Source organism: Sipha flava, unplaced genomic scaffold (assembly GCF_003268045.1).
Source record: "Sipha flava isolate LNK unplaced genomic scaffold, YSA_version1 104_pilon_pilon, whole genome shotgun sequence".
Lineage (NCBI taxonomy): Eukaryota > Metazoa > Arthropoda > Insecta > Hemiptera > Aphididae > Sipha > Sipha flava.
In genome coordinates, this window is record NW_020271718.1 from 483,226 (window position 1) to 510,850 (window position 27,625).

Sequence of the window (27,625 nt, forward strand, 5' to 3'; positions counted from 1 at the left end):
AAAATATATTTTTATTATTCGTGCAAATATTATACAATAAAATACTTTATAATTTTCAAAATTTATTAAACTTTTGCCCAGCTATTGAAAAAAATGTTAAACGGAGTGATATATTGCTAGAACCGAGACAAAGAAGATTAAGGTTCATTGAAGTTCTTTCGTTTAATTTCGATTTATTTGCAGATTGTGATTGACAGTTTAAATCTTGAACAGAGAATTATTTTGGTGGTTCGGGTGGTATAATGAATTATCATGAAACCAATAAATTTACGTGTAGGTATATCATTAATTTAATGATATTCACGAGTAATAGCGATTAATTGTACTTTTTAATCTTCAAAAGATTATGCATTACGCCGACCTTCACTTCTAATCGTTTTCAACTGTTCGTCATGGAGCTTCTAAACGTAAACAATTGAACACAATATACGTCCAGATAATTGAAACCTGTATCTTAAAAACTGTTTATTTTAATGTTTTTTTTTTCTGAGACACAAAAAAGTTCTTTCACACCCTGCACTGGAAACTGGAACACTTATTATAATAATAGCTAAGTTTCATTGAATGCAAAGTTGTACTTTTAAAGTAGATCAAATAGCAGATCTAGTTGTTTAATTTAACATTATTCAGGCTCGTATGCAAGGGAGTGGTTTCTAACCCCCTCATTCAGGATCTCTTTACATACACTTTTACTAAGAGCCTACCTAGTTCTCGTTCTATACAAGTTAAACCGAGTTGAAAATGCGTACATGGTTTTTTATTTTCGTTTTAACAGTGTTGTTTTCCTCGATTTGATGCCTTTTTTGTTGAACTTCCGTGAATTTTCCACCAATCATCATAGTAAACGCAGCCATTGATGGAACGCATTTGCATTGGAGCCGGAACAAATGCAAAGGGCACCGGGCCCGTTCAAGCTCTCCCTGGCAACGTTTCCGAGGCTCATGCAGGTAAAGGTCACGCACAAACGCGTCGGCGCTGGTCGTTATTTCGGCGAGCGAGGGCGGCGAAAGGATTGCGCGTTCGGATATCGTGGTCACGCGATTCATGAGCGGCTTTCGCACGAGACTTAGGAAACCTTTGAAAACTTGATATAGCCACCGTTCCGATGCACTGTTTGTGCGCTGGCCTCATGAATATTAGTCCGGCTGTACGTGGTATGTGCTTTGCTCTCGAGTTTCGCGGCGAACCGCCGTCGTCGTCGTCGTCGTCACGGTAAACAAGACGCGAATCGCACCGGCGATATTGCAATCGTACACGTATATATGTATAAACGAATCGGTGGTGCGCGCGAAAGAGGAAAAAAAATAATCGGCGGTCGATCGTTGAATTTTTTCTATAAGATCGTTTTGCGGTTCGCTACACAAGATGGGACCGAGTGCTTCCTTGTCATTAGTCGCGTAAGCCGATTTTATTTCTATAGACACTACTGTAAGACCTATTGTGTAAATAAATTTATATTTAAATGGGTATGAATATGAAACCTCGGTGAATATTATTCATTTGCATCGAGCCAAATCGAAAACGGTGAAAACTCGGACCAGTAATGCGATGCTGAGAGGTGCGTGAATGGGTGTGATGGGAGGGGGGATACCGAAAACTGCAAATCGCAGTACACCCATGTATTAGACACGTTCGTACGTTATGTATGGTGGCTGTACCGACGACGTAATTCAACGGGACCTTATCTTTTATTCTTTGTTGCTGTTTCAGAATGTTTCATTTGGTGCGTTCGAAAGACCTTTACGAAATGGAGACCGAGTACAGCAAAAACATGCCTCCAGGTTATTTTAAAATGCTAAATTATGACAATAATACGTCGTCATTGTTTTGCCTTTGTATCGCTATATTTGTAAATATATATATATATATGTATTCTATAGTAATGATTGTAAGCCGCCGTCATGTAGTTCCGGTTTACGCCATTATTTTTGAGATGTACCACCAACGGATGTATTGTAATATAGAATTCAAATAGTCTTTATCTGTACCTATACAGGCGAGTATATTTATTATGTTAATGAATTCCGCCTCCACCCGTCCGATGTTGAATTCGCAAACGGATATTAACGCAACCTTATATGTCAGAACGGACATAAGTTTATTGCTTTTGGGTTTTTTCGAAATAATTTGTGAGAAAAAAAAAAATTTAAACAATTTCAAACAACCATTAAAATTACGTATTTTTTGTTTGTTTTTACTTTAATACAACTTTTTCAATTATATTTTTTTACGTTCTATTGTTTTTAAATTGATTGTGTAGACATATACTGGTGACGAAATTCTAAGTATATATGTGTATATATTTGAAGCGTAAGCAAGAATAAATATACATTTAACTTTTTTATTAAGGGTTTTTTTTATGTTCATGGAAATGGCATTTTTGATGTTCAAAAAAATAAGATTTAAACGCGTTTTTTCTACTGATATGATCGAATTAGGCCTCTATTATTTAATCATTACGTTTGTGTAGTCCATAGAACACGGTCGACCAATTTTAACTATAAGTCCGATTAAAATACCATTGATATTAAAATTTAAACCGTTTATCCAAATGTACGATGCAAAAATCACAAATCTTAGTCGTACGGCTGTATAAATAAGTCAAGCGTAGTTATATCATTTTGAAACATAAAAGGCTTACCAAAATTACGTTTTTCTACTTAATTAAAGATTGACTTCAAAATGTTTACAATCAATTGTGAGTACTTGCTGTTCATAATACCAATGTTTAAAGTATATGTAATATTATTACAGTATATTATAATATAATTAAAACGATTTATTATTTAAAAAATATATGCCATTGATAGTACCTAATTGTTTCGACCTAGTGCGCAAGTCGGTTGTCACAATAATGTTTTTTCTTTTTTCAACTCATTCCCTTGTTCAATTTTTTGTGGTATGCCAACCCCTAGCCCTCCATTTCTACATAAATCCACTTTTTATATCGATCTTATTCGTTTTTAATAATGGATATATTAAAATTAAAATATTAATTAATTACTGAAAATCAAACTTGAAGTTTTTCAAGAATAACCGTTCTATACAATATTTTCTTTACAACCAGACGAATGATCGACAATTGCGTTGCATTTTTTAATATTAAAAATTCCCATATTTCACCCATATTTCTAGCTTATACCAAGTACAAAAATAACATAATCTGTTTAAATAAAATGTCTGTAATATAATACTCAAAATGCTAATTGCTTACGATCTATTTAAAAATGTGAATGAGTCGTTTTCAATTAAGATATATTTTGTAAATAGTACATTTATATTAACCTTATTCTGTGTATACAATATATAAGTATATGTACTCTGTACGTGTGACTTAAAAGCAGAATTAGTTTTAGTCCCAAAATCCATTTACGGCAAGAAAGTTTTTTTTTATCATCCACGTAAGTTGGGATTCGTACTTTATTATGTGCATAAATTGAGGTCCATTTTTTTTACTATATATATATATATATATAACACTACCCTTCAGATGCGCATATATAATCGAGACAATCTCTAGCCATGATCATATAGATGCAAATGATAGCTAACTAAATCCTTTTTTTAGTTTCACATTCATTTGAGGATTTCTCTATTTCTGGTCGTATTCCATGCGTCGAAATATATTTATTGCTAAATCAGTTAATTAGTGGAACTTATATGTATATAAATATGTATATTTTTTTTTAAGATTGATCGCACTAGACAGCAATAGTTAAAATGATGTGTCCTTAACTCGAACTTTCGAAGGTAATGAATAAATAATTATAAAACGTGAATACAAGCAACAAGACTTATATTGTTGATCACAATCAAAATATTCAGCGATTCACGTGCCACCATGCACCTGTACATTTTTCTTATAAATCCTTTCAGCAGAAGTAAAATAAAAATAACCCGTGTGATTTTTTAGACGAGAGACGCGCTCTTTGTTTTAGTCAAGTTGTTATATTTTTAATTTGAATTCGTGTTTGGTTTTTTATATACTTTCACTTACATTTTAAAGGAAGACTGAGTCATAAACCACTAAGTATAAAATTATTTCTCTGTTTTTACATCTCTTATCTAAACCATAAATACTTATGAATAATAAACTATTGGTTTAAAGTTTATACACAAACATTTTTAGTGAAATATTCAACTTTCAAATATAAAATTATTTATGAAGTTGTAATTTAAAAAGACTATAAAATGTATTGAATTCAGGAAAAATTTAAAATTTAATTTAAATAAATATTTTATTGTGATTTATAATTATTTTTAATTAAACAAAAATAGACATAAAATTTACTATAAAAACTAGTGTATTTCATTAAAAAACTTCATGTTTATAACCCTAGTATATATAAATTATTTTAGTGAATATATTTATTTCATAGAATAAATGAACTTCATGAATATTAATTACAATTAACGGAATGGAATAATGTATATCTAGTTACAAGTATACATATTAGTTATTATATTATTCATCATTGTTCCGAAGAATATTCACAAATCATCTATTGGAAGTTCTTTTAATTATTATTATGATCAAACTAATTATGTTTTATAATATCAGTGATGTTTTGTTTCATTAAATGATGTGTTAACGTTTCAGTAGATTCGTCTCAATGACGACGAGATATAAAATGGTTACGTAAAGTATTTATTAAAATATTATTTGTCTTATATTATTTTCAAAATGAATATTTAGATAATTTCATTTCACGGCAAAATACATAATCAACCTTTAGAAATTTACGTTAAAATGAAATGTTTCAAAAAATTAGCATAAGACCAACTAGTATATAATATATAAAAAAAGGAAAATATTTTAATTTTAACGACATTAATTTTAAAGTTTTAAATTAAAATAAAGTTTGCTATTGTTTTAATTAATAATTGGCGTTGATAAAATTATACTTGATACGCTGAATAGTATAGCTAATGTACTATCATTCTTCAGCTGCATACAAAAAAATAACAGTACCAAAACTTTTAAAATTGAAATCATTAATTTATGAGTGAAGTACTGGTTGTTATACTATTAAATTTGAAAGAAGTGCAAGCCTCGGATCATCTACAGTGCTTTTTAAAAGTGCTAATGGCCCTCTTAAATTCTATCAGGACTATATACAAGGATTTCCGAGTGCGACATATGATGAATATTGCCAATTCACAAATCTTTTGGATGAACTGTTGATTATTGTTAGAGGCTCCTTTTAGGTGATTTTAATAAAAAAAGTTGGGCGAATGGGTTTAACATATTGATTACTTGCTTTTCCATCCATTAGGATAGAACGACAACTACAGCCGATCATATTACAACAACCACCATTACAAAAAACGGCATATCTGTGTCGGGCCGTACCTGATCACGGTATTACTAAATAAATAATAATTATAAAAATGAAGGTTCTACAAGATTCAACTAAATTGTTTCTATCGGTTATTTAGATTAGAGATTGTTAGCAGTTTATATTTTTAACAAGACGAGACCTTTAAAAGTATATACCTTAGCTATAGAAAAAGAAAATAATCGATGCTCAGCAATTTCCTCCCGTCCACTTTAATCGTCTCAGTTGACGTGCAAACATGTATATTCTTTAGATTATCTTTTTATCAGGTATCCATGAAAATATTTTAAAGGGACTTGTTCAAACTTAACGCACAGCGTTATTCGACTTTTCAAAAAAACAACATTTTTAATGGTATAACTTATAAGTTTTGCTGTACATGCGAAACAAGAATAAGTGTTCTCTGACAGTTTAGGATAATTTTGTTAGAATAATATATTTAAACTTAAATCATGTTTTTTTTCTTATGACATTTAAAATTACTATAGTAAACTTGTTATTTTTGCAACGTGGTATTATATAATATTCTATGTTTACAGTATCCAATCATGTACGGCCTTAATTTGATTCATTCATTTATGTTCTTAAATTTTATAAAAGTCGCGTTACAAATAATAGTCGTCAACATCGAATAGATTTTCAGTGTGTGAAGATTTAACGTGTCTAATAAATGATAAATGATTTCCAATTCATGTATAACAATTTTAATAGTCTATTCGTTTGTTCGATGTTTTCGTGAACACTGCGGATTGATAATTGTATTATAATATACAAATGCTCAAAGTTTATTTCAATGAATACAATAGCCTACCGTGCGATAACGTATTTTCATTTTCGTATTTACCTGTGTATAGTAGTAATCATATACAATACGATGTCAGTGGCTGCCAGATATTGCGCGTTGTTCCCAAAAATATGTTAATCAATTTTCTCTACTGAATTCGTCGTGACTCCTGCAGTTTCGTCTTTTCATTCTCTTCTGACCTTTTCATCTTATTTCCAAGATGACATCTCATATTGTGTAGGTATATATATATATTATTATTATTGTATTTGTGCTCAAATATCTTGTAATTGAATTATAATAATACAATATTCTCGTTATAATATAACTTAATATATTCATTATTCTCCATCGGTATACGATCGGTATACTTTGCACATACATCACCATTTATATTTTTTATTAATATAAATTAATTGTTATGTATATATCTCCCGTGTAAGAATACGTTGCTAGTTTCTAAAATATTCATCATTGGAACAATTTTATTTCGATATTGTAGTATATTCCGTTGTAATAAAGTGAAGGGATTCATTTTTTTTTTTTGTGCGTGACTTATTCTAATTAACACAGGATTGTTTGACAAAAATGCATTATAAGGTACACTAAAAAACACACATTTCAGAATAGATTAAACTATTATCAAGACTATTAATACTTAGTGTATACGCACGCAAAATGTTTTCAACAATTGACCTCCAATTTCATATTTTCAGTATGGCGTTTTCAACCAAAAAAATGTTAAGGTAATACACGAATTTTTATAATATAATAATAAGATCCTTATTATATTTTACTCTCAGTATCCAAATGCGTGTATTAAAATATTTAATTTTTTACGGTTTTTAGAGTTGAGTTTTCTGAAACGTCTAATTAATGGTCAATCTTATGTTAATTGTACTGTTTTCATTGTTTTAATTTTGTATTCCTGGAAATAATTATGCTTCCAGAGATACTCGTGTATTTAACCTTATATTAAAATATATTTTGATCATAGATTCTTTAACATTCTTTAATCTTGTATTGATAATCTTAGAATTATTAGAATTGTTTATTAATCATAGCTGATTAAATAGTTCACAACTAACCCTAAACTATGATTCATCAATCAATGCCGACCACAGAAGTATTATTTAAATTTTCTATGTATAGTAGAATATATATACATAATACACGAATTATATATTATCACCGATGCAATTTCAGTTTAAATTAAAAATACTGACTCCAATATGGGTATTAAACACATTATATGTTCAAAACCTATAATTAAGTTACGTTTTCAAAATTTTTTTTTATTTTATAATTATGAAATTGTATGTAAATGCAAACACAATAAACTTAAAAAAAATGTTGAGTAAAATCATTTAACTGATTTGAATTGGAATGAAATGGATTTTATTAAAATAAAAAACGTACATAACGCGACATTCTTTATTTTTTAAGTTTTATATAGTACATATCTGCATGTACATGTTCATATGCATATGAAAACTATAATTATAATCGAAACAATAATATGTTACAAAAACGAATAAATTAAGTTTAAAAAATCAATTTTGTGATCCGTAAATGGTGTAACGATTTAATCATAAGTTGTATAGATTATAAAACAAAAACGTAGGGGAAATTATAAAACCAAGTGGTGATACTAATTAATCTTTAGGACTCGTGGGCGAAGAATTGTCGTCGGTTCAATAAAACGAAGCCCATTTATTTTAAAAAGGACAGTTGACTAAAAACCGTATACATAACAGTATCCTTCACTAAGCTAAGGGTACGATACGATTGTTTATGTGTGTAATATGTATGCAACGCAGGTTGTTTAAACATATACAGTTTATAGCACGTATACAGGGATGAAATACGCACTTTAATCCGAAAAGAGATAAATTTAATGATTTCTCGTCAAGCGATTTCATTCATTCGGTTATGTAATTTAACCAATACGGTGACGATCTAAAATGGATTTTCAAATAATTATTATCATGATTCACGTAAATTTAATATTCGAAAATTTAGCTGATATGATGATCTTCAATTTCTTCGAAGTCCTATTGAAGAATATTTCTAAGCAATAATCAATTTATTTGCGAGATTAGTATAATTGTTTGCTCACTGCTAACAAAATCAGTGTGTTAAAAATTGCGATGCAAAAGATAGAAAAATGTAGTTTGTTGTAAAAAAAAATCTTTTATAAACTTAAAATGTACCCGAAATTTTAACAATATATTCAATAAATTTTAATAATACATTTATAAACAAATTTATCGATATCAAAACAATTAAATATAATTGTTATAATCAGGGACGCCCACAGAAATGTAGCTCAGGGGGGGGCAAAAAAAATTGTAAGTACCTAAATACTTATAGGAAGATTTACTGCTACATATTTCATTTACTCATATTTTGTATTACTATCAATAATAATTTTTTAAAAATCAAAACTCATTTAAGTTTATATAAAATTACATTATTAGTTATTAGTTTTAATATTTATAAGAAAAAATATAATAAAGTTTAAACAAAAAACAACTTTATTTGATTGAATTCGCATCATATTTTATTATTTTATTCAAAAAGTTATGACAATCTCCTTTTGTTTGAAGCAAATAAATTAATTGAATCATCATTTGTTGATTAAAAAAATGTTAGATACTTGTTAGATACAAGGATTGTCGAATAGTCACTGAATACCCAAGATCAGCTTTATGTAAAATAACTTCCAATTTTGTAAGTGACGCGAAAATCTCAGGGGGGGCAATGGCCCCCAATGGCCCCCCATCCGGGCGTCCCTGGTTATAGTCACTTATTATATATACTTTTCAAAGTTAATTTGTACTACAGTGAATAAAATGCTTACATTTGCGGTATAGTGAACAATGGTTTCATTATTTTCAATGATATTCAGCTGAAAAATGTAATAAACATAAACGAATAAAAGCCGCAACACTACAAACAAATTTGTCAATAGTATCAAGGTTTGTTCCGAGCGTAAGGATAACAGTATAGTTAATTGTAACAAGGTTAAATTGTCGAAGAAATGCGAAAAGATTTTTATTCAAAACTATCGAAACAAAATGATTGAATTTGTTTATTCGTATGTATACGTTCAAAATGAAAACCATGGCTCTTTAGTTTTTCATCTAACGATTATCAAAAATATTTTGTTAATTATTTACACAATTTTAAGACACAAATTCTCTGAGTTACGGGTAATTGAATGAATAAAATAAGCCACTTTAAAATGAGCTGTAATTATTTAATTTGCGTTCTTGCTGCATTTAAGTCAATATTACGTTAGATAGTTCAGTATTTTGAAATAATATTAAATAAATTCTAATAATTTTGTTTTTCTGTTATTTTTTTCGAGAAGTTTTTATTTACATATATATATATATATATATATGTTAGGGTGGTCCTTATTTTTAATTTTTTTCAGATTATAACCCGTTAAAAGATTCAGTTATTTATTTTAGTAATCATATAGCAAATAATACAAAAAAGTTTCAGGTGAATTCTTTAATTTTTATCCGTGTCACAAAAGCTCTAAAATTACAAAAATAGAACATCGTATACTATATAAAATACATATAATATATTATATATGATTGGCGGCATGGTTAATATACGATTTCGCGTTCTATTAGTTGCTCAAACAAAGCACAAGCTCCGTTTATATTTATAGTATAAAGTATAGAAAACAAATTATGGTAAATTTATTTTTCTATAATTTATATTCCAAAGAATTTTTCGTGACATTTTTTTTTCTTTGTGGAGTTATTTTGGATTCTAATACAAAAAATTAACGATTTTGAAAAAATTTTTAATCTTTAGACTATTTGTGGTATGTGTTAAAATTATTTGATTTGACTGAAATTTTTTTACATAGTTTTTATAAGTAATATAACTTTTTGAGTGGGTTATAGGAACAATTAAATTTTTTTTTTCATATGTTATAATGGACTACCCTAATGTTATATACAGGGTATTTTATACATTTTAAATTACAAATGTATTATTTCAAAAGTTAAAAATATTGTGGCTCAAACTCACTTTATTTTTCACCGCTACTCGAAAAACAGGTTATTAAAATAATTGTTGAGCTTTCAGAGAAGTTAATGGATGAACACAGAACAAAAAAATCCTAAATACATGTGTGTGTAGGACATAAGTAAATGGCTCATGGACATTTTGAATCAATGTTGTTCCAAACTACATTGTGATGAATTCTTACATGATGTAATTTAAGTTAATCTAATGATTAACTTAAATGTGAAAAACGTAGGTGTTACAATCGATTTAAAGCTATTTAAAAAATATTTACATTATTTGCATTGTAACGCTTTAAATCGAAGAGATTGCTGCGAAATGATGGCGGTAATAATAATTATGGTTTAATGTTTTTTATCTTCATCTATTTCTTTCTAAATCTGTCTTTCATGCCCGGCGTATCCATAGCTAATCACGTCAACACCTACGTCTTATTAGAGGGTCACATTGTGAATAGAAGTATGAATAAATGAATGTAACGGGTTATCGAACCCAATCAATCAGAGTTTAAACGTGTCTGAGAAAATGTTGTGTACAAAAAAATATGATCGATTATACACATGCTAATTGCTTTGTGTTTAAAAAGTTCAAAAACGTTTCCAAACATTTTCAAAACAATCTGAACAAGAGTCTCAACGAAATGTTATGATACATGCGATACATGCATTTTCAACGTGTAATTTTTTTCAAAACCTAAAATATTTGTTTTTATTTTATTGTTTGTATTACTTTCTTCTTTTTTCTGTAGGCAAAGACGTAGACGTATCCTTGTCCCTACACATAAATCGAATATCCGGTGTCGACGAAAGTAAAGAGGTAATAATACACAAAGACCTATTTAATATATATGTAGATACGTGCTTACATGACCTGTTACGATACCTGATACGTGATGATAACGCTTTTCAGGAAATAGCATTGGATGTTTTTTTACACGTGTACTGGGAAGATCCTCGAATCCGGATTTTGGACAACACGAGCCAGGTGGAGCTGACTTGGGACAAAGATCCGAGATTCTGGATTCCCGACCTGTACATCAGGCAACTAAGAGAGATGAAGGTTCTCACGTTATTCCAGGACATAGCATCAATACGATTGTACAACAACAGTACTCTCAGGATTAGCATTGGGTAAGGAATGTAAAATTCAAAGGGAACTAAATGGTAACCCGAGTCTCTATATTATATTCTACAGAGCGACGATAATAATCAAATGTGACATGGACTTCGTACTATATCCGTTGGACGTACAGACTTGTGCTGTAGATTTCGGCAGCTGTAGGCTCATATATTTATTAATTTTTTTTTTTTTTACTCACATACAATATAATATGACGTATTTATTTTATAATATTATAATCGCATTGCTTTAAGGATTCTCCGAGAACACATTTTTTTGTTATCTCGGCGACGCCGTTTTCGATTTATTATCATGATGCTGTATAACATTTTTCTCATTTTTTCTCTCTCATTTCTGTTTTGTTCGATATATGTTAGACAAATATACGATGATGGACATGAAATTCCGATGGAGAGAAGATCCGCTGAGTTTTCCTAGCGACTTCGGCGATGGGTTCCGATTGCCTCGTTACGTCGTATCGTTTGTCACTGACAATCGATCGAATGTGATTTATTACGGAGACGGTAAGTTTAAAATGTGTTAACATACACTTTGCTTGTGTGCGTACTTTGTGTTCACATATATGTATGCAGAATCAATGATTCTTTGATTCGTGATGTGTTTCAATTGATTCCGGAAACCAGGACCGTATTTACAAAAATGTTCACCAGGGAAACATGAAATTTATTTCCCTAACCATAAGCATGCCTAAACAGATTGTAATAAAAGTTTTGTTAAATGTATATAAAATATCACTTCAAAATATAATCAGGTATACTACTTCTAATTTATTCATTTGTGTATTTTAACCTTTGGCTTAAGACCGTACAAATGGGTTTTCATACCGATAATTTATTAGCTCTTCTAATATTTTTCTTACACAAATCTAGTTTTCTTTTTAAACTGTGGCAAGCCTCTATACATGCTAACTATCGTATATCGAATAAACTTTTTACGGTTGATATACATTCAAATTCTATTTTTTGGTTATATTATTATTATAGTTATTTTTTTATTATACTGATTATATATTATTATGTTTTATAAAGAACTTTGATATTATTATACTCATTGGGTAAAATGAGCTACAAATACATTTTACATTTTTGATAATTTCACCTCCAAATCTAATTTTAATACTGCAGCCAGGGACAACAGCCCCTATGAGCCCTACCTTAAATACAGGCCTGCTAAAAACCCTTTTATATTCACCGAAGTATTTACACTGATAACGAAGAAAAAAACAAAACACGAACTTCTTGCGCTCTGTACCCCTTTATACAAAGTACACATTATAATCATTATCATAATTCTGTGTGTACATATATAATAATATACAATATAGGCGCCTATACAAGCACAGTTTATAGAGTAACTTGCAATAATAAAACGATTAAGGCTCGTGTTACAATTAATTAATGGATCAATTAGGCACGTATTACGCTCGAAACAAATTAATTTTCCGCATCATATTGTATGAGTGATGGGTGGTTAGATCAATGGAACGCGATGGTGGAGCACACATGTACATTGTAAGATACTACTACAGCAATGTTACACAATGCTATTATATGCTTTTGGACCAGTGTTTTAAGTACAACGTTCGTTTATTTTTACTCTTTAAACGCGCAAGATATGTATAAACATTCAAACGATTTATGCCACGCGTATATAATACTGTGTTTTTAGATATACAGGCATCATAAGCACGTGTGTAGGTAGAAAAAAAGTAATATACTTATATTGATACCGTGTCGAGTATATTATTGTTGTGCGTCGTGTGAAAACACAATTTTTGTTATACAATGCGTTAAAGAAATTACTCGCACCACCCCAGTGGGTATATGTTGGCAATATAATATTGTGCTTGTAAACTGCAGTAACGTGTTATTTTCCGAATATTTTTAAAGTCCATATTTTTAACGCACATACACGTGCACCCAGGGCCGACTTGAAGGCATTGCGAACTGTACCATGGCACAGAGCCCCGCACGTAAAAAGGCCCCCCCGGGCTGTTGGAATAAATCATTAATTTAATAAGTCGTGAACAGTTTGTCCGTGATATGCATCAAAACTCAAAAACACAAAACCGAATAAGGTCTATAAACGTCTATAAAAGTCAAGTTGACTAATACTTAACAGAATATGTTGTCCGGCTCTAATGACATATAAATACAGATAAATATAGGAATAAGAGACACACGCACGCTGTGTTTACCAGTAAACCATAGAGTATACATACATATATATATATATAAATATATATATATATATATATATATATATAATTTTGATTTATATTAATATAATATATATAATATATATTTGATATATATTATTATATCATACACTTATATAAATATACCTATATAATTTAATATTTGTTGACATAATTAATTTCCAATGGAAATCACATCTTCGTAACCTTGCAGTTTTTGTAATTATGGATGTTATTTATTTTTCTGGTACTTATTATCTCGTATATAATATTATATTGACGTTCAACACAATGACGAAAAAAAAATCTCAAGATAATTAATTTAATATATTATTTAATTTTTATAATTTAAGAAAATAAATCATTTAATAGAAAAAATTAAATATAATTGTTATTTTTGTGTCTTAAATACGTTTTACAAGGTCAAATAACACATTTCAGGCGGACGTTCCAAGTCTGCAAATAAGGTATATAAAAGTAAAGCATCAGGCGTATTATTATATTACAAAATTTAATGTATATTTTTCGAAATTCAAATATTAATTTAAAATTACATATATTTAACATCAATTCCTAAGCTATTGATCAATAAGAATTATTATGGTAGTGGTATAATTTTTTTTTTTTTGGAGGGGAACTCATGCACTTACCATAGTCTAGAGTTTAGCTATTCTAAAGTTGATACATCCTTAAAATATAAATATTTATTTTATAAAGCCATTGACATGTTGTAAATCAGAAAAATGAGACGTGTACGGGATACTCATGTACAAAGTACAAATCATAATACTTTTAGACCGGTTTGACGGCCCCCTCCCCCACGTTATTCTACTCTTTGGCAAAATAGCCCACTAACTCAACATTTTATTAAGAGTATGGTGAAGCCTTACTCTAGAAAAAAGCTGAAATGATGCCACTGAAAAAATTATTTGATTCACGTGGAGTGATAGAATAATAATCTAACGATACAAATTCTTTGATAGGCTGAAAGTCGGACCGTTTCTGGTACTCCAAAGTTAAACCTAAACACCTAGTAAATAGGCCCCGTAAAATATGTTCCCACATAGCTATAATATTCACCAAGCCGGCCCTGAGTGTACCCACTCGTTTCTTTGCGCCCATTGAGATAAACATAAACGTTTTAACGGCCGAAGCCACTCGAAACGCGTCCCCTATGGATATGCAACAAAGCAGCGTGAACTACCTTAGGAGAATATCGTCAATATAAAGAAATAAATGTGAAATTTAAATGTCTCGTCGTATAAATATATCGATTGTTCCTAAACGTTATGTATTTGCACAAGGAAACCATTCCACGGCCAGACTGGTGATTACGTTGAGCCGCGAACTAAGGAGTCACCTACTGGAGAGCTACTTACCGAGCACGCTGTTCGTCATCATGTCGTGGGGCAGCTTCGTGGTCATGCCCGAAGTCGTTCCGGGTAGAATGGTCCTACTGGTCACCACGTTGCTATCACTGGTCACCATGTTCGACACCATTAGGTACATTAATCGCACATAATATTAATTATAACGTACGTACATGTCGGTTAAAAAAAACCGAGTTTCAAGTAGTTTTCCCGAAGAAAAAAATTTAATTAACTAACAATATAGTACATATATTACTTACGAGTTATAATACATATATCAGTTGCAATGCAAATATTTACAAAAGCGGGATACGTAAAAATTATAATTAACATTTTTATTAATTTTGATTTTTTTTTCTTTTTTAATCTAAAAATATAATTTAAACTACCTCCTATATTGATCTCCTCAAATTTCGCCACTGATATATAATACTTTATACATATACTAAACGGTGCATACTCGTATTTATACGTGCGTATTTGATGAAATATTATCATGTACATACGCTAATCATATGAATTAAATTTTCAACTATATAAATTATGAGACAATTGTTTATAATTTAAATAATTACGAACTATAATAATACCTCGCAATGTCGTATGAATATTCCATTCGTTCGGAATTAGTCAAATAATATTTGCACATACTGAAGAACGTGCAAAAATAAAAAAAAGTATAAAATTAATTGTACTTATTCAAAATATTTTTGTTTAGCCTCGATGGCGAGTCTAGCCAAAGTGATAAAAATATTCCCAATTTCATAATATTATATTTTTTTTTATTTCGTTCACATTAAAATGTTATATTATGCACATTATCCACTTATGAATCGATGGATATCTTTTCATTAGAGCAAAAACAAATTTTTTTATTCAAATAATGTATGCAGTAGGGTACGCTGGTATTCGAAAAAATATTCTAATTTAAAACGTTTTCCGGAAAATTTATAATGTGTTCTATTTTAAGAGAGTGTGTTTATTAAACCGACTCAATTTCTTTACAATTAATGAGTTTTATATATTACAAGTATATCAGTAAAAAAAATAACATACAATTCGTTGAATTGTTTCACCTAATATAATGTTTTTCAACTGTTTGACCAAATTATTTATATTGCCTCATTTAAATATATTATACACATTTTTTTTCAACAAGAAATTACTAAAAAAAATTGATACAACAGAAAAATATATCGTAATATATAATTAAAACGATATAATAGAGTAAACAAACTAACTATTAGAGTGCACCATGCAATCGATTTTTGACTAATTTTGAAGTTCAGTTTAATATATTTTATTAATGCAGAACAACACTACTTAATAGACGTAGATTTAACAAACAAAAATTCAAAATATATTCCAAAATGTAAATTTCGATAAAATTATAATCTGGATTTTTAGAATACACGGTGTTTTTGCCTACGAGTGGAGCAATGCTAAAAAGTTAGTCAAAGTATAAAATTATAATTATTCTTAAGCGTTCAATTCGTAAATTATGACCCGTAGTTCCTAAATATATGAATGTATAATATACAGGCGTGCACAAAAGTATTGTATGTATGAATAATAGTAACAACCGAGAACTTATATCTGGTCACGAAATAAAAACGAATTGTATACAACTGTGAATCTATACCTTTACTGCTTAAAATATACTATCATGCATTTTTTTATTTTATAGTATGATGTTTTCATAAATGCCCAAATTAATGAAAATAATTAACTCGAGTAAGTTAAGAGAACACAAGATCGATAAATTAAAATTTAACAGTTAACAATTCATAAATTTAACTCGATAAGTTAAAAGTTAATAAGGAAAAAAAGGAGTAAACTCAACTCAGTTTAAAAATAGTTAATAATATTATTATTTTAATTTTTTAAAACCTAATTCAAAATAGATACGTAACAACTGATGAACTGTTTGATTCCGAATACGGAAGCTTTGTACACAAATACCGTATTTTAAAAACTGCAAATCGACAATATTTTAGGCACTTAAGTATTTTTAAATATGGTAACGGGGCTTTGTCTGTTTAAATTTCAACGGAGAACATAGGGCTTTTGAAACGCGACGTTCATATGATACACGTTTAAATATATAATAATAACATTACATATAGTTCCCGGAATACACGACGGGTAGGTGATCCCTGCAACGGGGCTTGCGTTTCGAAATGGAAAATTCAATACAGCAACACCTGTGATTAAAGTCTGAGCACGCCTGTATATACGTGTAACAATGTTTATCAACGTTGTGCCTCAGTAAATATAGAATACGCGTGTATTATACATACATGTAATTTAATATACCGACGTACAAAATAATATTGTACGCGTTCATTTCGCGTCGCGTCCTAGCCGATGCGGATCCGCAAAGCCCACGAAGTGTTTGAAAACCATATTATGCGATTTTTTTGAAAACAGAATTTTTCTCATGTAATTGCTTTGCGTTTTTTCGCGATGTTCAAAAGAGATTGTCGCGCGTCGCGACTTTTTTCACGCACATATTCTCTCGCGTGCCCACCGATTTCTCCGCAATCGACTATCGGACGTGGCAGCGTCAAAATCCTACGCATCCCTCGGCGTCGTTATTCGTCTTGGTAATCTATATAACCTTATAATCTTAGTAGATATTCTAACTGTATTGTTTATAGAATTTGACTTACCATTTACCAGTTTGGCGTGCGATCTAACGCGTTATCCGTTAGGTACATAAACCATTCCTAGTGCCCAGCTATTACCATACGCGTACATGGTGCTTGTTGTATATACGTAGATGCATAGTACAATTGATATTATTATAGTGCTTCGTTCCTTATCCGTTCGGTGTAACGTATAATAATATTGGCGCGCTGCCGCCATTGACTGCGAAGTAAATCTTTATTATAAACTCACGAGCACTCGGTTATGAGTACCATACTCACTCATTATGCGGCTTTTTACCGTATGCAATGCAATAGTCCAAGATAAAATATTTAAAGCACATTTGTCACATAAATACAACTGAGCTAAATAAATAAAAGATAAAAATAAATAACTGAATCAACTTCATACAAGGTTGTTCTTATACTACGATCAAAATGTTATAATAAAATATTATAATATAAAAGTGTCTACACTGCAGTATTTCTTAAATACAAATACCGTGTGGGCGAAGACTTTTTGGTTTTTTTTTTCTTCTCCCTGACCACGTAAACATTTCGCAAAGTGGTCAAAAAAAGAGAAAAATGGCCTAACTTAAATTTGACAAACCCTTATAAAATAAATTAACCGGCAGCATCTTCAAAAAGTCTTTATATATGTGGTAAAAATGTATACACACAGGATCGTCCCTACACTTTGCGGGGCTTAAGGCAATAATTTTTTCCGAGGTCTTTTTAAAAAAAAATCTATAAGCTACACTCTCAATCCACTGATGCCATTTTTATTCTTACATGATGATTAAGGATACATTTATAAACTTAAAATATGTTTTATTCTTTCAACGTTTTTCAAGTCCATTTTTATCGAAGTACCTTCTAAAAAATATAAACGAGTACCTACAAATGCATACATTTAATGTAGCTAACTAGAACAATCCAATTACAATATTGAAAATACTTATTATAAATCTCTAGATAAAAGTAAAAACACACATACACACACATATATATATATAAAATATAATAATTACATACATCATAATTTTCAAGAACAAACTAATATCACTACAACATAAATGTTTAGATTTATTTTCAGAAAACGATTAATCTATAATATCATATTCAATATTATAAGAAATTTTTTTTTTTTGAATACTAAAAAGCCAAATTTATAGTTTTTTTTTTTTTTTAATAAATTACTAGGAAGAGTTTTTTAATTTTAATTTTGGAAACGATAGTCGTATAAGCATAGGTGCAAATCTACTTAGTACTCCGGAACTCCCTACAAAAATTAACTCATAAGTGACCTGTTTATGGAATTATGATTTCATAATCCCCATAAATCACTAATACTCTGCCACATATTTAAAATAAATATTATAATAAACAAAAAATTATTATTGAATAAAATATGCACACATTTCATTAGTAAAATACATGAAAATATAAACTTACTTATAAATTATAATAGATAAATAATAAAATATAAACATTTATAATAGTATAACCATTGATTATTAACAGTATTATTGATAATCAATGGTATAAATAATGCGAATTAAAAAAAATTAAAAAGGTCATTTTTTCCGCTTTATAAAATATAAATTAAGTAATACTACGTAATATATATTTATAGTTGCATGAGCTTACTTTTTCTTTAAAAATGTTTTCAAAACAACTTCAATATCTATTTTTATGTCGTTTTCTAGAAAAATAACGGCTAAATCAATTTATCTAATTTGCCCCATAGAAGTCATCTTCCAAGTTTTAATACGGCACATGGCTAAAAAACTACTCACTCGAAGAAAAAAATATAAGCAAAACTAATGCAATTTTAAACAATGTATATAAATTTGGATAAATTAATTTTTCGATGATTTTTATTAAATCTTTCAAGTATTTATATAGTTTAGCTTATTCATAAGCATTCCTAGCAACAACCGTTTCAGAGAATAACGCATTCTAATCAAATGAAAAGAGAATCTAAAAATATATACAAAAAATAATTAAAAAAATCACCAACATTCATAAAAAAAATTAAAAAAACAATAAGTAAATTTCCTCATAAATGTTAGTGAAAGGCAGAGTTGGGCAAAAACAAATCAAAATAATGAATAAAAAATAAAAGCCTGAATAACTAATTTATTTATGAATAAAGAATAATTTTTTATTCTGAATAATTGTGGTGTACTGAATAAAGAATAAAATTATTCTAAATAGTTTTATTCGTTAATAAAACAATTATTCAGAATAAATTTATTCGTTAAATATAAAAGTATAATTTATTTATTTTTGTCAATTATTATATATATTAATATGTATTACCTTTATATATATTATTTAAGCCTAAATAATAAGTATATTATCACTCTACATCGTTATTTTGGATTTAAATTTATTATTTATATGATTATAGGGAATAACGAATAACTAAATAATGAATAAAATATAGTAAATAAAAATCTCCGAATAATGAATAACGAATAATAATACAAATTAAAATAATGAATAAAAATAAAAATTAATAATAAAATTAAGAATAAATCAATGAAGAATAATTTTTTATTCAAATAATCAATCGAATAATATTATATTCGACTAATGCCCAACTCTGGTGAAAGGGAATGATTATTTATTATTGAAATTTTAAAAGCCCTCTGCTTTCAATACAAGTACTTGACTTTCTCCAGAAATCATTTTTTAAATGATTTAATATAAAATCTATAGAATCAATTATAAGATAATATAAATTACTGCACCAATTATTCTGGCATGCTTGTTGTTCTAATTCACCATTCATACTTGGTGAACTATCTATAAAATTAGCAAAAATTAACAAATATAAATAATTATTTAAATCATTTTAAGTATTATAAACGATATAATATACTACAAATTATTATAGTTATTTTTTTTTTTTTGTGGGGGGTTCTAGGCCAAAATATCGAAACAATTAACTACGAATTGATAATAGCGAAAATAAAAATAGCGAATTCTAAAATAAGAGATCATGAATAACAACGAAACTGCAGTTTTTTATAATTTCTATTTTGAATACTATAAATTTTAATATAGTACCTACTTGGATAAGTTTCAAAACTTTTAAGACAGTAAAACTATAATCTATTTTATTAATTATTAGTATTTTTAATAATATAATAAATATTCTTTAGCGGGAAGCCAACCCTACTATATTGATGTAATAAAGAAAATTCGAAATTTAGAAGAATAAAACGATAGCAGTATAATGATGAATAATAACTAGAGATAAAAAAAAAGTACAAGAAATGAGCTAAAAGACTTCATTCGTTAATTACAAATTATAATACTAATAATAATAAGAACTTTGTAAATGATATAGCATATAATTGTTCACTAAATACCTAATTGTTTTTTTTTAAATTATTATCACTAAATGATTAATCGTATATTTTCGCTATTATATATTTTAGCACTTTTTTAAAATTCGCTCTTTTTATTTTTACCATTATTAATTCGCAATTTTTACATTCGGGGTTATTGTTAAGCTATTTTGGCCGGATACCTATTGGGGGTGCTAAGCACTCTTAGCATCCTCGAGATTTACGCCTATGTGCATAAATAATAATATTTTTAATGCTACAAAAATATTACAATATACAAGTATGTCATCATCACTGTATTGGAAAATTTGTTTTAAAACTTCTAAAAGTGGAGTACCTCTGACAATAATTCTAGATAAAATTATCATCTCGTCGTATAATTCTTTCCTATTAATATTTCTAGCCTCACCTACTTGTAATAATATCTAGAGATCCGTACAACGCTTCATCAAATCTTCTTTATTTGTTTCAGAAAAACATGCTAAATCAAACAAAAACTAAAATAATTGTTTACTTCTTCAACTTAAAGAAAACATTTCTTAGTCATGAATTGGAAAAAAATACTCTTCTTCTTCTCCTTCGACTTTCTCCCAACTATTTGGGGTCGACCACCCTTGTCCAAAATCTCCACTTGTCTCGATTTTCTACATCCCGTATGCAAACACAGCAAAAATCTGCAACAGCCCTCATATCATTCTTAATCATATCCAACGATCTCTTTTTTGGTTTTCCTCTTCCAATTTTCCCATCAACGTTCATTTTCATAATCACTTTTGCTGTTTTTGTTTCCTCTCGCCTCATAACAAACCCAAAACATCTCAGTCTATTTTTTCTCATCTTATCCACTATCGACGCTAAACCAATACTACCTCTATTCTTCCTCTACAATTGGGAAAACATACTCATTTTTAAAATTATCTTCACTTGTACGATTAGAAAGTGTACTAGACATTTTATAATCAAACATTCTTTTTTCTATTAACAGTTCTTTTACTCGTAAACTTTGTTTATCGGAAACAACATTGGCCCGGGATGAAAACCCCACTTGCCCTGTCCTAGGAACGGCCCTGTATGCATAATTGTTGCTTGTATTGGTACGGCAATGCGGCTATACCAATAACAACGTTTGTCTACCGCGGATAAACTAATGAGAATAAAAAGTAATAATAATAATATAATGTACTTGGGGAGTTGATGAAAAAATGACATATTACTCCGAAAGATTCTGCTCACACGACGAGCAACATCCGAAGTGCATTTTATACGTGTTACTTTAGATAGGAGTCCATTAGAGACTCTCTATGAATGTATACAGTCACTCAACTGCGAAACGCAATTAGTTAACAATACACCACTTGTACACGTACATATATATATATATGTATGTATGTATACAAAACATATAGACGCATGTATATCGACCATTTCTCCCGCAGCACATAAAGTGACGTAATCGTGTAGTGAAGATGTGTAGGAATACTGCGAAATTCGTCGTTTGATGTTTTCGCCGATACAAAATAATGTACCGTCAATGAACTGAAATATATTTTCGTACGACTTAGTCGTACCTATCTATTTGTATTTGTTTTTCACCGGGTACGTTTTTTCAACTTAATTTATTCGCACACGTTTGGCATATTTAAGTTAAAACCGACGGTGTTGGGACGATTCTATAGCTCTGCGGCGCGACGGATGCCCCGCGCACCCTTAGCCGTGCCCGGTGGCAAGAATACTCTTCCCGCCGCCCCTGGAAACGCGGAATGTACGAAGCAGCATGTGTAGGTTTATACCGGACTGAAACAGTTTAATTTATGTGCTCGGCATTCTCGTATGGCATGTGCACATCTATAAAACGAAAAACGCGTTTATAATATTTTAGAACGGCGCAGATTAATAATAAATGTAATTTTTGGAAGCGGAACGAGATTTTTCCGTACGAAAAAAAAGCGATTTATTTCCAACGCACGCAACGGCGAATAACAACATTATACGCGACCCGCTGTCGAACACGGCTTGAAAACATCGTTAAAATGACATAAAAAAATATGTGTCGACCGCGTTCGAAAACTATACACAAAACTATACTTCGTATAACTATACACAACACTTTCGACGCCTTTAAACAACATTTAGTACGCCTACCCACTGTACACAATATGTGCTTTTAACACGTATATATTCATACGGACGAAAACAGTGCATTTTGTAAGGAATTTTCACTGGGCGACAAAAAATGTTTTTCTCAAAATAGTCAATGTATAGTACCATAGTACGATTATAGTATTACACGTTTGTTTCGCATTATTTCGCCCAATATTTTAAAATACTGTCGACAAAGTATAATCACTGGGCGACATTTGTGTCGCCTAGTTAACTAGTAAAAAATGCACTCAATGAAAACTATCATCATAGGCGTGCACAGACCTGTATGTCAAGGGATGCCTACAATACTTTTGGGCCGTATCTTAACAAATCGCGGAAGTATATTTAATAAATCTTAATGTATAAATAATGAAATAAACATAACTTTAATTTTATATTGAATATTGTGGTATATTAGTCCCAACGAACATGTTTTCTCGTATATTTTTCTTGGATAGCTTAAATCATGTTCTAATTTTGCAGCCAATTATAACTGTTTTGTTATCATAAATAGTTTTTGCACGAAAATTTAGGAAATTTTGTTTTATTATTTCTGTTGCGAAACACCGTTTACTTTTTACCAAATGTTTTAGAATAAATTACATTTATTTTGAGCCTAATCAGTTAAAATAAGAGTCCTTTATAGCCTGAGACTTAAATTGTAGGGCCCCGTTTAGAACGTTTAGGGAGGTGCCCGGGCACACCCGGCATCCCCCGTGCGCACGCCTATGTCTAGCATGTGTGTACATCACGCTTTAAAATGCGTATAATACGAAAATATAGTTGTTATCCTCGAGTGTCTCCGGTCTGGTTACAGTTCCAGTTTTAGCGGTTACAGTTTTCGGGCGGGTTTGCACCGCACAACAACAATATTGTACACTGTACCTCGTATTGTACGTAGCGTGATCGTGTGCACCGTTGCTGTTACCTTGAAGTTGTGTATTTTTTTTTTTTATACGGAACAGAACAAAAAATTTTTAAAAAAAATAAATACGCTTTTGCACTGCCACCGCAGGAACAACTCGCCGAGCGCGCTGGAACTGAAATGCATCGAGGTGTGGCTGATATCGTGCACACTGTTCGTGTTCCTGGCCCTAGTCGAGTACTTCGTCGTGCTGTTCGGCATGCGGTACGACAAGCACTGGCGGCACAAGAAAGGCGATCTGGATCGGGGCTTGGGCGGTGTGGATAGCGGCCCTTCCAGGCCCGGCGCGTTCAACGTACCCACGCTGTTCGGGACGAACAAAGTGCACGCCGCATCTGACAACAACACCGTGGTCGTCGCGGACAACGCGAATGTGGTGGGTGCAGTGTTCACGCGCGCGAAAGCCAACGCGCTCCCGGGGTTCTGCAACGGTCAATTCCAATCCCATCCCCCAATTCCAGTTACTCCGCATTACACTAGGGGCGTATTTTAGGAGGGGAAATTGCCTCCCCCCTAAATCCGTATTTAAGGAATCGATTATATGTGGGATTCACACTACAAATTTTTTTAATGTGGGTCATTTTATAACGAGATCAAATTACGCGTGGCTATGAGTACTGAATTAAGCTATTTGTCGGATTCATACTTGGTGAAAAATCAAATAAAACACAAGTGTAACTTTGAAAACACAGACAGGTGTAAAAAAAAGAACTACACAAAAGTCGATTCTAAATGGATTTTAACCGGCATTAGATTAAAAATAAAACCAAAAATATTAACGATTCACCTGATTTACATATTATCAACAATTTTACTTGTAAATTTTGAGCCTGAATTAAAGAAAAAATTTTAATCTCCCCCCTCCCCTAGAAGTAAGTCTAAAAACTTTGCTCGGGATTCGAGAAAACCAATTATGAAGTTCCCTTAGTGGCCTAGTCCCCAGCACTATGTTTTCGTTCGTATAGGGATCGTTCAAATGCAAAGCGCGTTTGACTGAATGTATGTTATAATGATTTGATTTTTAAACTTTCGCGTTCCATTTGGTACCGTTAAATCCAATGAACATCTTTGAAAATCGTGTGTGCGCCATGTTTAAGATAACGCATGTGGGCGCGGGGCCGGATCGCGCATGGGTCAGAAAAAACCTGGTTACTTAATACGTCGGATTAGGTGAGGAGAAAAGTACGGAGTCCGATCCCCGTAGATTGTGGTTTCAGAATTGGGTGCGAAAGCCTATAAAAACCAACAGTTGTTCGGAAAACGCGCATTATTAATATAGCTCGAGTTTAACATATACTCGTATGTGTCACTTACGAGCCCCGTCCGCGTAAAGTCGTCGAGGACATTTCATGAGGGCGGACGGGTTTATGTTTGTAACACCGTCGCATTCTCTCTTAGTGTAAAACGAGGCCATATCTCCTGGCAGAGACGTTCTCAAGGGAGAGGTTTCCGGTTCTGAACTCCCCCCTCCCCATTTATTGACAGAATTTAAAATTCTCAATGTGCAAACCACTGATTTATATAATATGGTTAATATCGTATATCGTATAACGCACGATGTAGAGAAGATATCTCCTTTACGTCGTGGTATAATGTACATCAAGGCCGTAACTGGAAAACAATTTCGGGGGGGGGGGGGGTCTAACATTATTATTTAACACAATTTATAGTTAATAAACTATATTCACCGCTAAAATGTTTCCACTTTTGAAAATTTCGGGAGGAGAGGGGGTCCGGATCCCTGGAACCCCCCCAGTTACGGCCTTGATGTACATTATAAAATATCGAACAAAATTTGGCGGTACGTCTTCCGGTCACCTTCAATATTCCGTCCTTATTGGTCTCCCCTGTTCGGTTGGCAACATCTACCAAATTCTAAATAATTTATAAGTAATTATAATTAAAAACAATAAAAATAAACTTTTTACATCTTAAAATAATTTGAACCCCCCTTGGGTACGACCCTGTCTTGGAGAAACTTATCCTAGGGATTACTTACCGTCGTTTCCGGGCTTACCGACGGCCGGAAAGAGAACCGCGGTCGCGCGCGAACAATAACGACAATGGGCAATTAAACGACGCGAATCATACTTTTTGTTGGGTTTCCGGTGCTGCAGACGGCAAAAGCTCAGTGCCCGTCGTCGTCGGCAGCGGGCAAATTGCGATTCCAGCTGCTCACCAAACACGTCATACTGTACTGCGGGTCGCAGAGGGGCACCCTGGACCAGGTGTCGTTGGCCCTGTTCCCATTGTGCTTCGTGGTGTTCTCCGTCGTTTACTGGATATCGTACATCGGCGAGTCCAGACGGAAATCGCTGTCGGCCAACGTCTGAAGAGCCGCGCCGACACGTCGTGAACACGCGCGCGATGTACACGATTACCGATGTTAATAATGTAGTGCGTAGCTATGGGCGGACATCCCGTCGACGGCGAAACTGTAACAAAATGTACTATGAACATTATCCGGCGAGCGTTTCAGTCGGTATACGTTGGCGATTCATTGGTGAACCATGCTTCCCTTTCGCGGTTCCCGGTCAAAACTGATCGCTCTTGACCGGGTAACCGACTTAATGCTCACAACCTAACCTTACTTTAGTGACAACCGAAAGCAAATCGGAAACCGTTGTTCCGCTAAAAAAAAAAAAAAATAGAATAAAACAATTTGTAACACCGTTGTATACGGCGACGTGACAAATATTTATTGCGACCACAGATGTACACTAGTATAGTTTATGTGCGATCGCGACCGATTCGGACTAGGTAGGATTGTTATGCTAACGTTTTTGAAACCACGAATATAAGTACCTACTGGGCCTGAGTATCAGAAACATTCTATCGTGTCCTGGGGGTGAGTGAGGGGGCTGGCGATGCTAAGCAAGTGCGTACACTGTTTGTCTCCGACGTTAATATTGTTCAAATATAATTTACACGTTGAAATGCGTTTGAGGCGAATGATTGTATGAGTTGAATCGATGAAGTACAATAACAACGATGAGAGTTACTTTATAGTGTTCACGATTTACTATACAGTTATGATTCATTTCAATACTTTGTTGTTAGATTTACGGGTATATATAAAACCATTCATTCAGTTTTTTTTTATTGTTTTATTTCGCAATATTATAGTCAAGGAGAGAACATGTTACAAGGAGCGAAACCCTTCCTACGTCCTACTTCACTTTTGAAATGTATGGCGGTTATGATTTTTCATAGTTTCTACGACCAGTGCCGCCGCAAACTTTTTCTGGGGTCCCTAGTTTAACAAACTGAACAAACAACCCCTATATATTTTATCATTATTACTTACATAAGAATTTACAAAAATAAAATACCAATCCTGCTTAGAAAAAAAAAATACCAAATATATAGTATTATATTTTAGAAAATTCTTAGAAAAAAAAAAATATAAATTAATAATATTTTCAAAATGTACAATTTTAAATGTAATGATACTTACTCAATGCATTGGCATAACTACAATACTTTGGACTGAAAGTTAAATACTCATTACAGTATGAATTAACATAACCATCAAATACCTATCCATTATTGGGGTACTTAAACCTACTACATATTCATAGTTCATTAAGCTTCAACTGTTAAATAACTAAATATCTTCTATAGTGGAGGTTCAAAACATACTTTATAAACATAAGTATTAAGTT

At 31.2% G+C, this 27,625-nt stretch overlaps 1 protein-coding gene across 3 annotated transcripts; it reads left to right on the forward strand.

Moving 5' to 3' along the window:
• Positions 1–1,034: 1,034 nt before the first annotated feature.
• On the forward strand, positions 1,035–27,309 carry LOC112684243 (glycine receptor subunit alpha-1-like). Of its 3 annotated transcripts, XM_025555654.1 has the most exons (10): positions 1,035–1,397; positions 1,711–1,781; positions 10,925–10,992; positions 11,086–11,306; positions 11,371–11,453; positions 11,673–11,819; positions 14,818–15,016; positions 16,291–16,332; positions 24,051–24,336; positions 26,078–26,385. In XM_025555654.1, exons 1-10 carry the CDS (start codon positions 1,366–1,368, stop codon positions 26,291–26,293), a joined length of 1,365 nt encoding a protein of 454 aa, XP_025411439.1. In that variant the 5' UTR covers positions 1,035–1,365; the 3' UTR covers positions 26,294–26,385. The 3 variants fall into 3 exon arrangements, with proteins under 3 accessions (XP_025411439.1, XP_025411445.1, XP_025411453.1); XM_025555660.1 differs by lacking the exon at positions 16,291–16,332; XM_025555668.1 differs by lacking the exons at positions 16,291–16,332; positions 24,051–24,336 and having other exon boundaries at positions 26,078–27,309.
• Positions 27,310–27,625: the final 316 nt, after the last annotated feature.

What these genes read in the sequence shown, in the direction of transcription:
- LOC112684243 (XM_025555654.1), top strand. Translation starts at nt 1,366, where the DNA reads ATGGGACCGAGTGCTTCCTTGTCATTAGTCGC. An exon ending in GTGTCGACGAAAGTAAAGAG is followed by an intron (nt 10,993 to 11,085) that starts GTAATAATACAC and finishes AACGCTTTTCAG; the next exon opens with GAAATAGCATTGGATGTTTT. An exon ending in GAGTGGAGCAATGCTAAAAA is followed by an intron (nt 16,333 to 24,050) that starts GTTAGTCAAAGT and finishes CTGCCACCGCAG; the next exon opens with GAACAACTCGCCGAGCGCGC.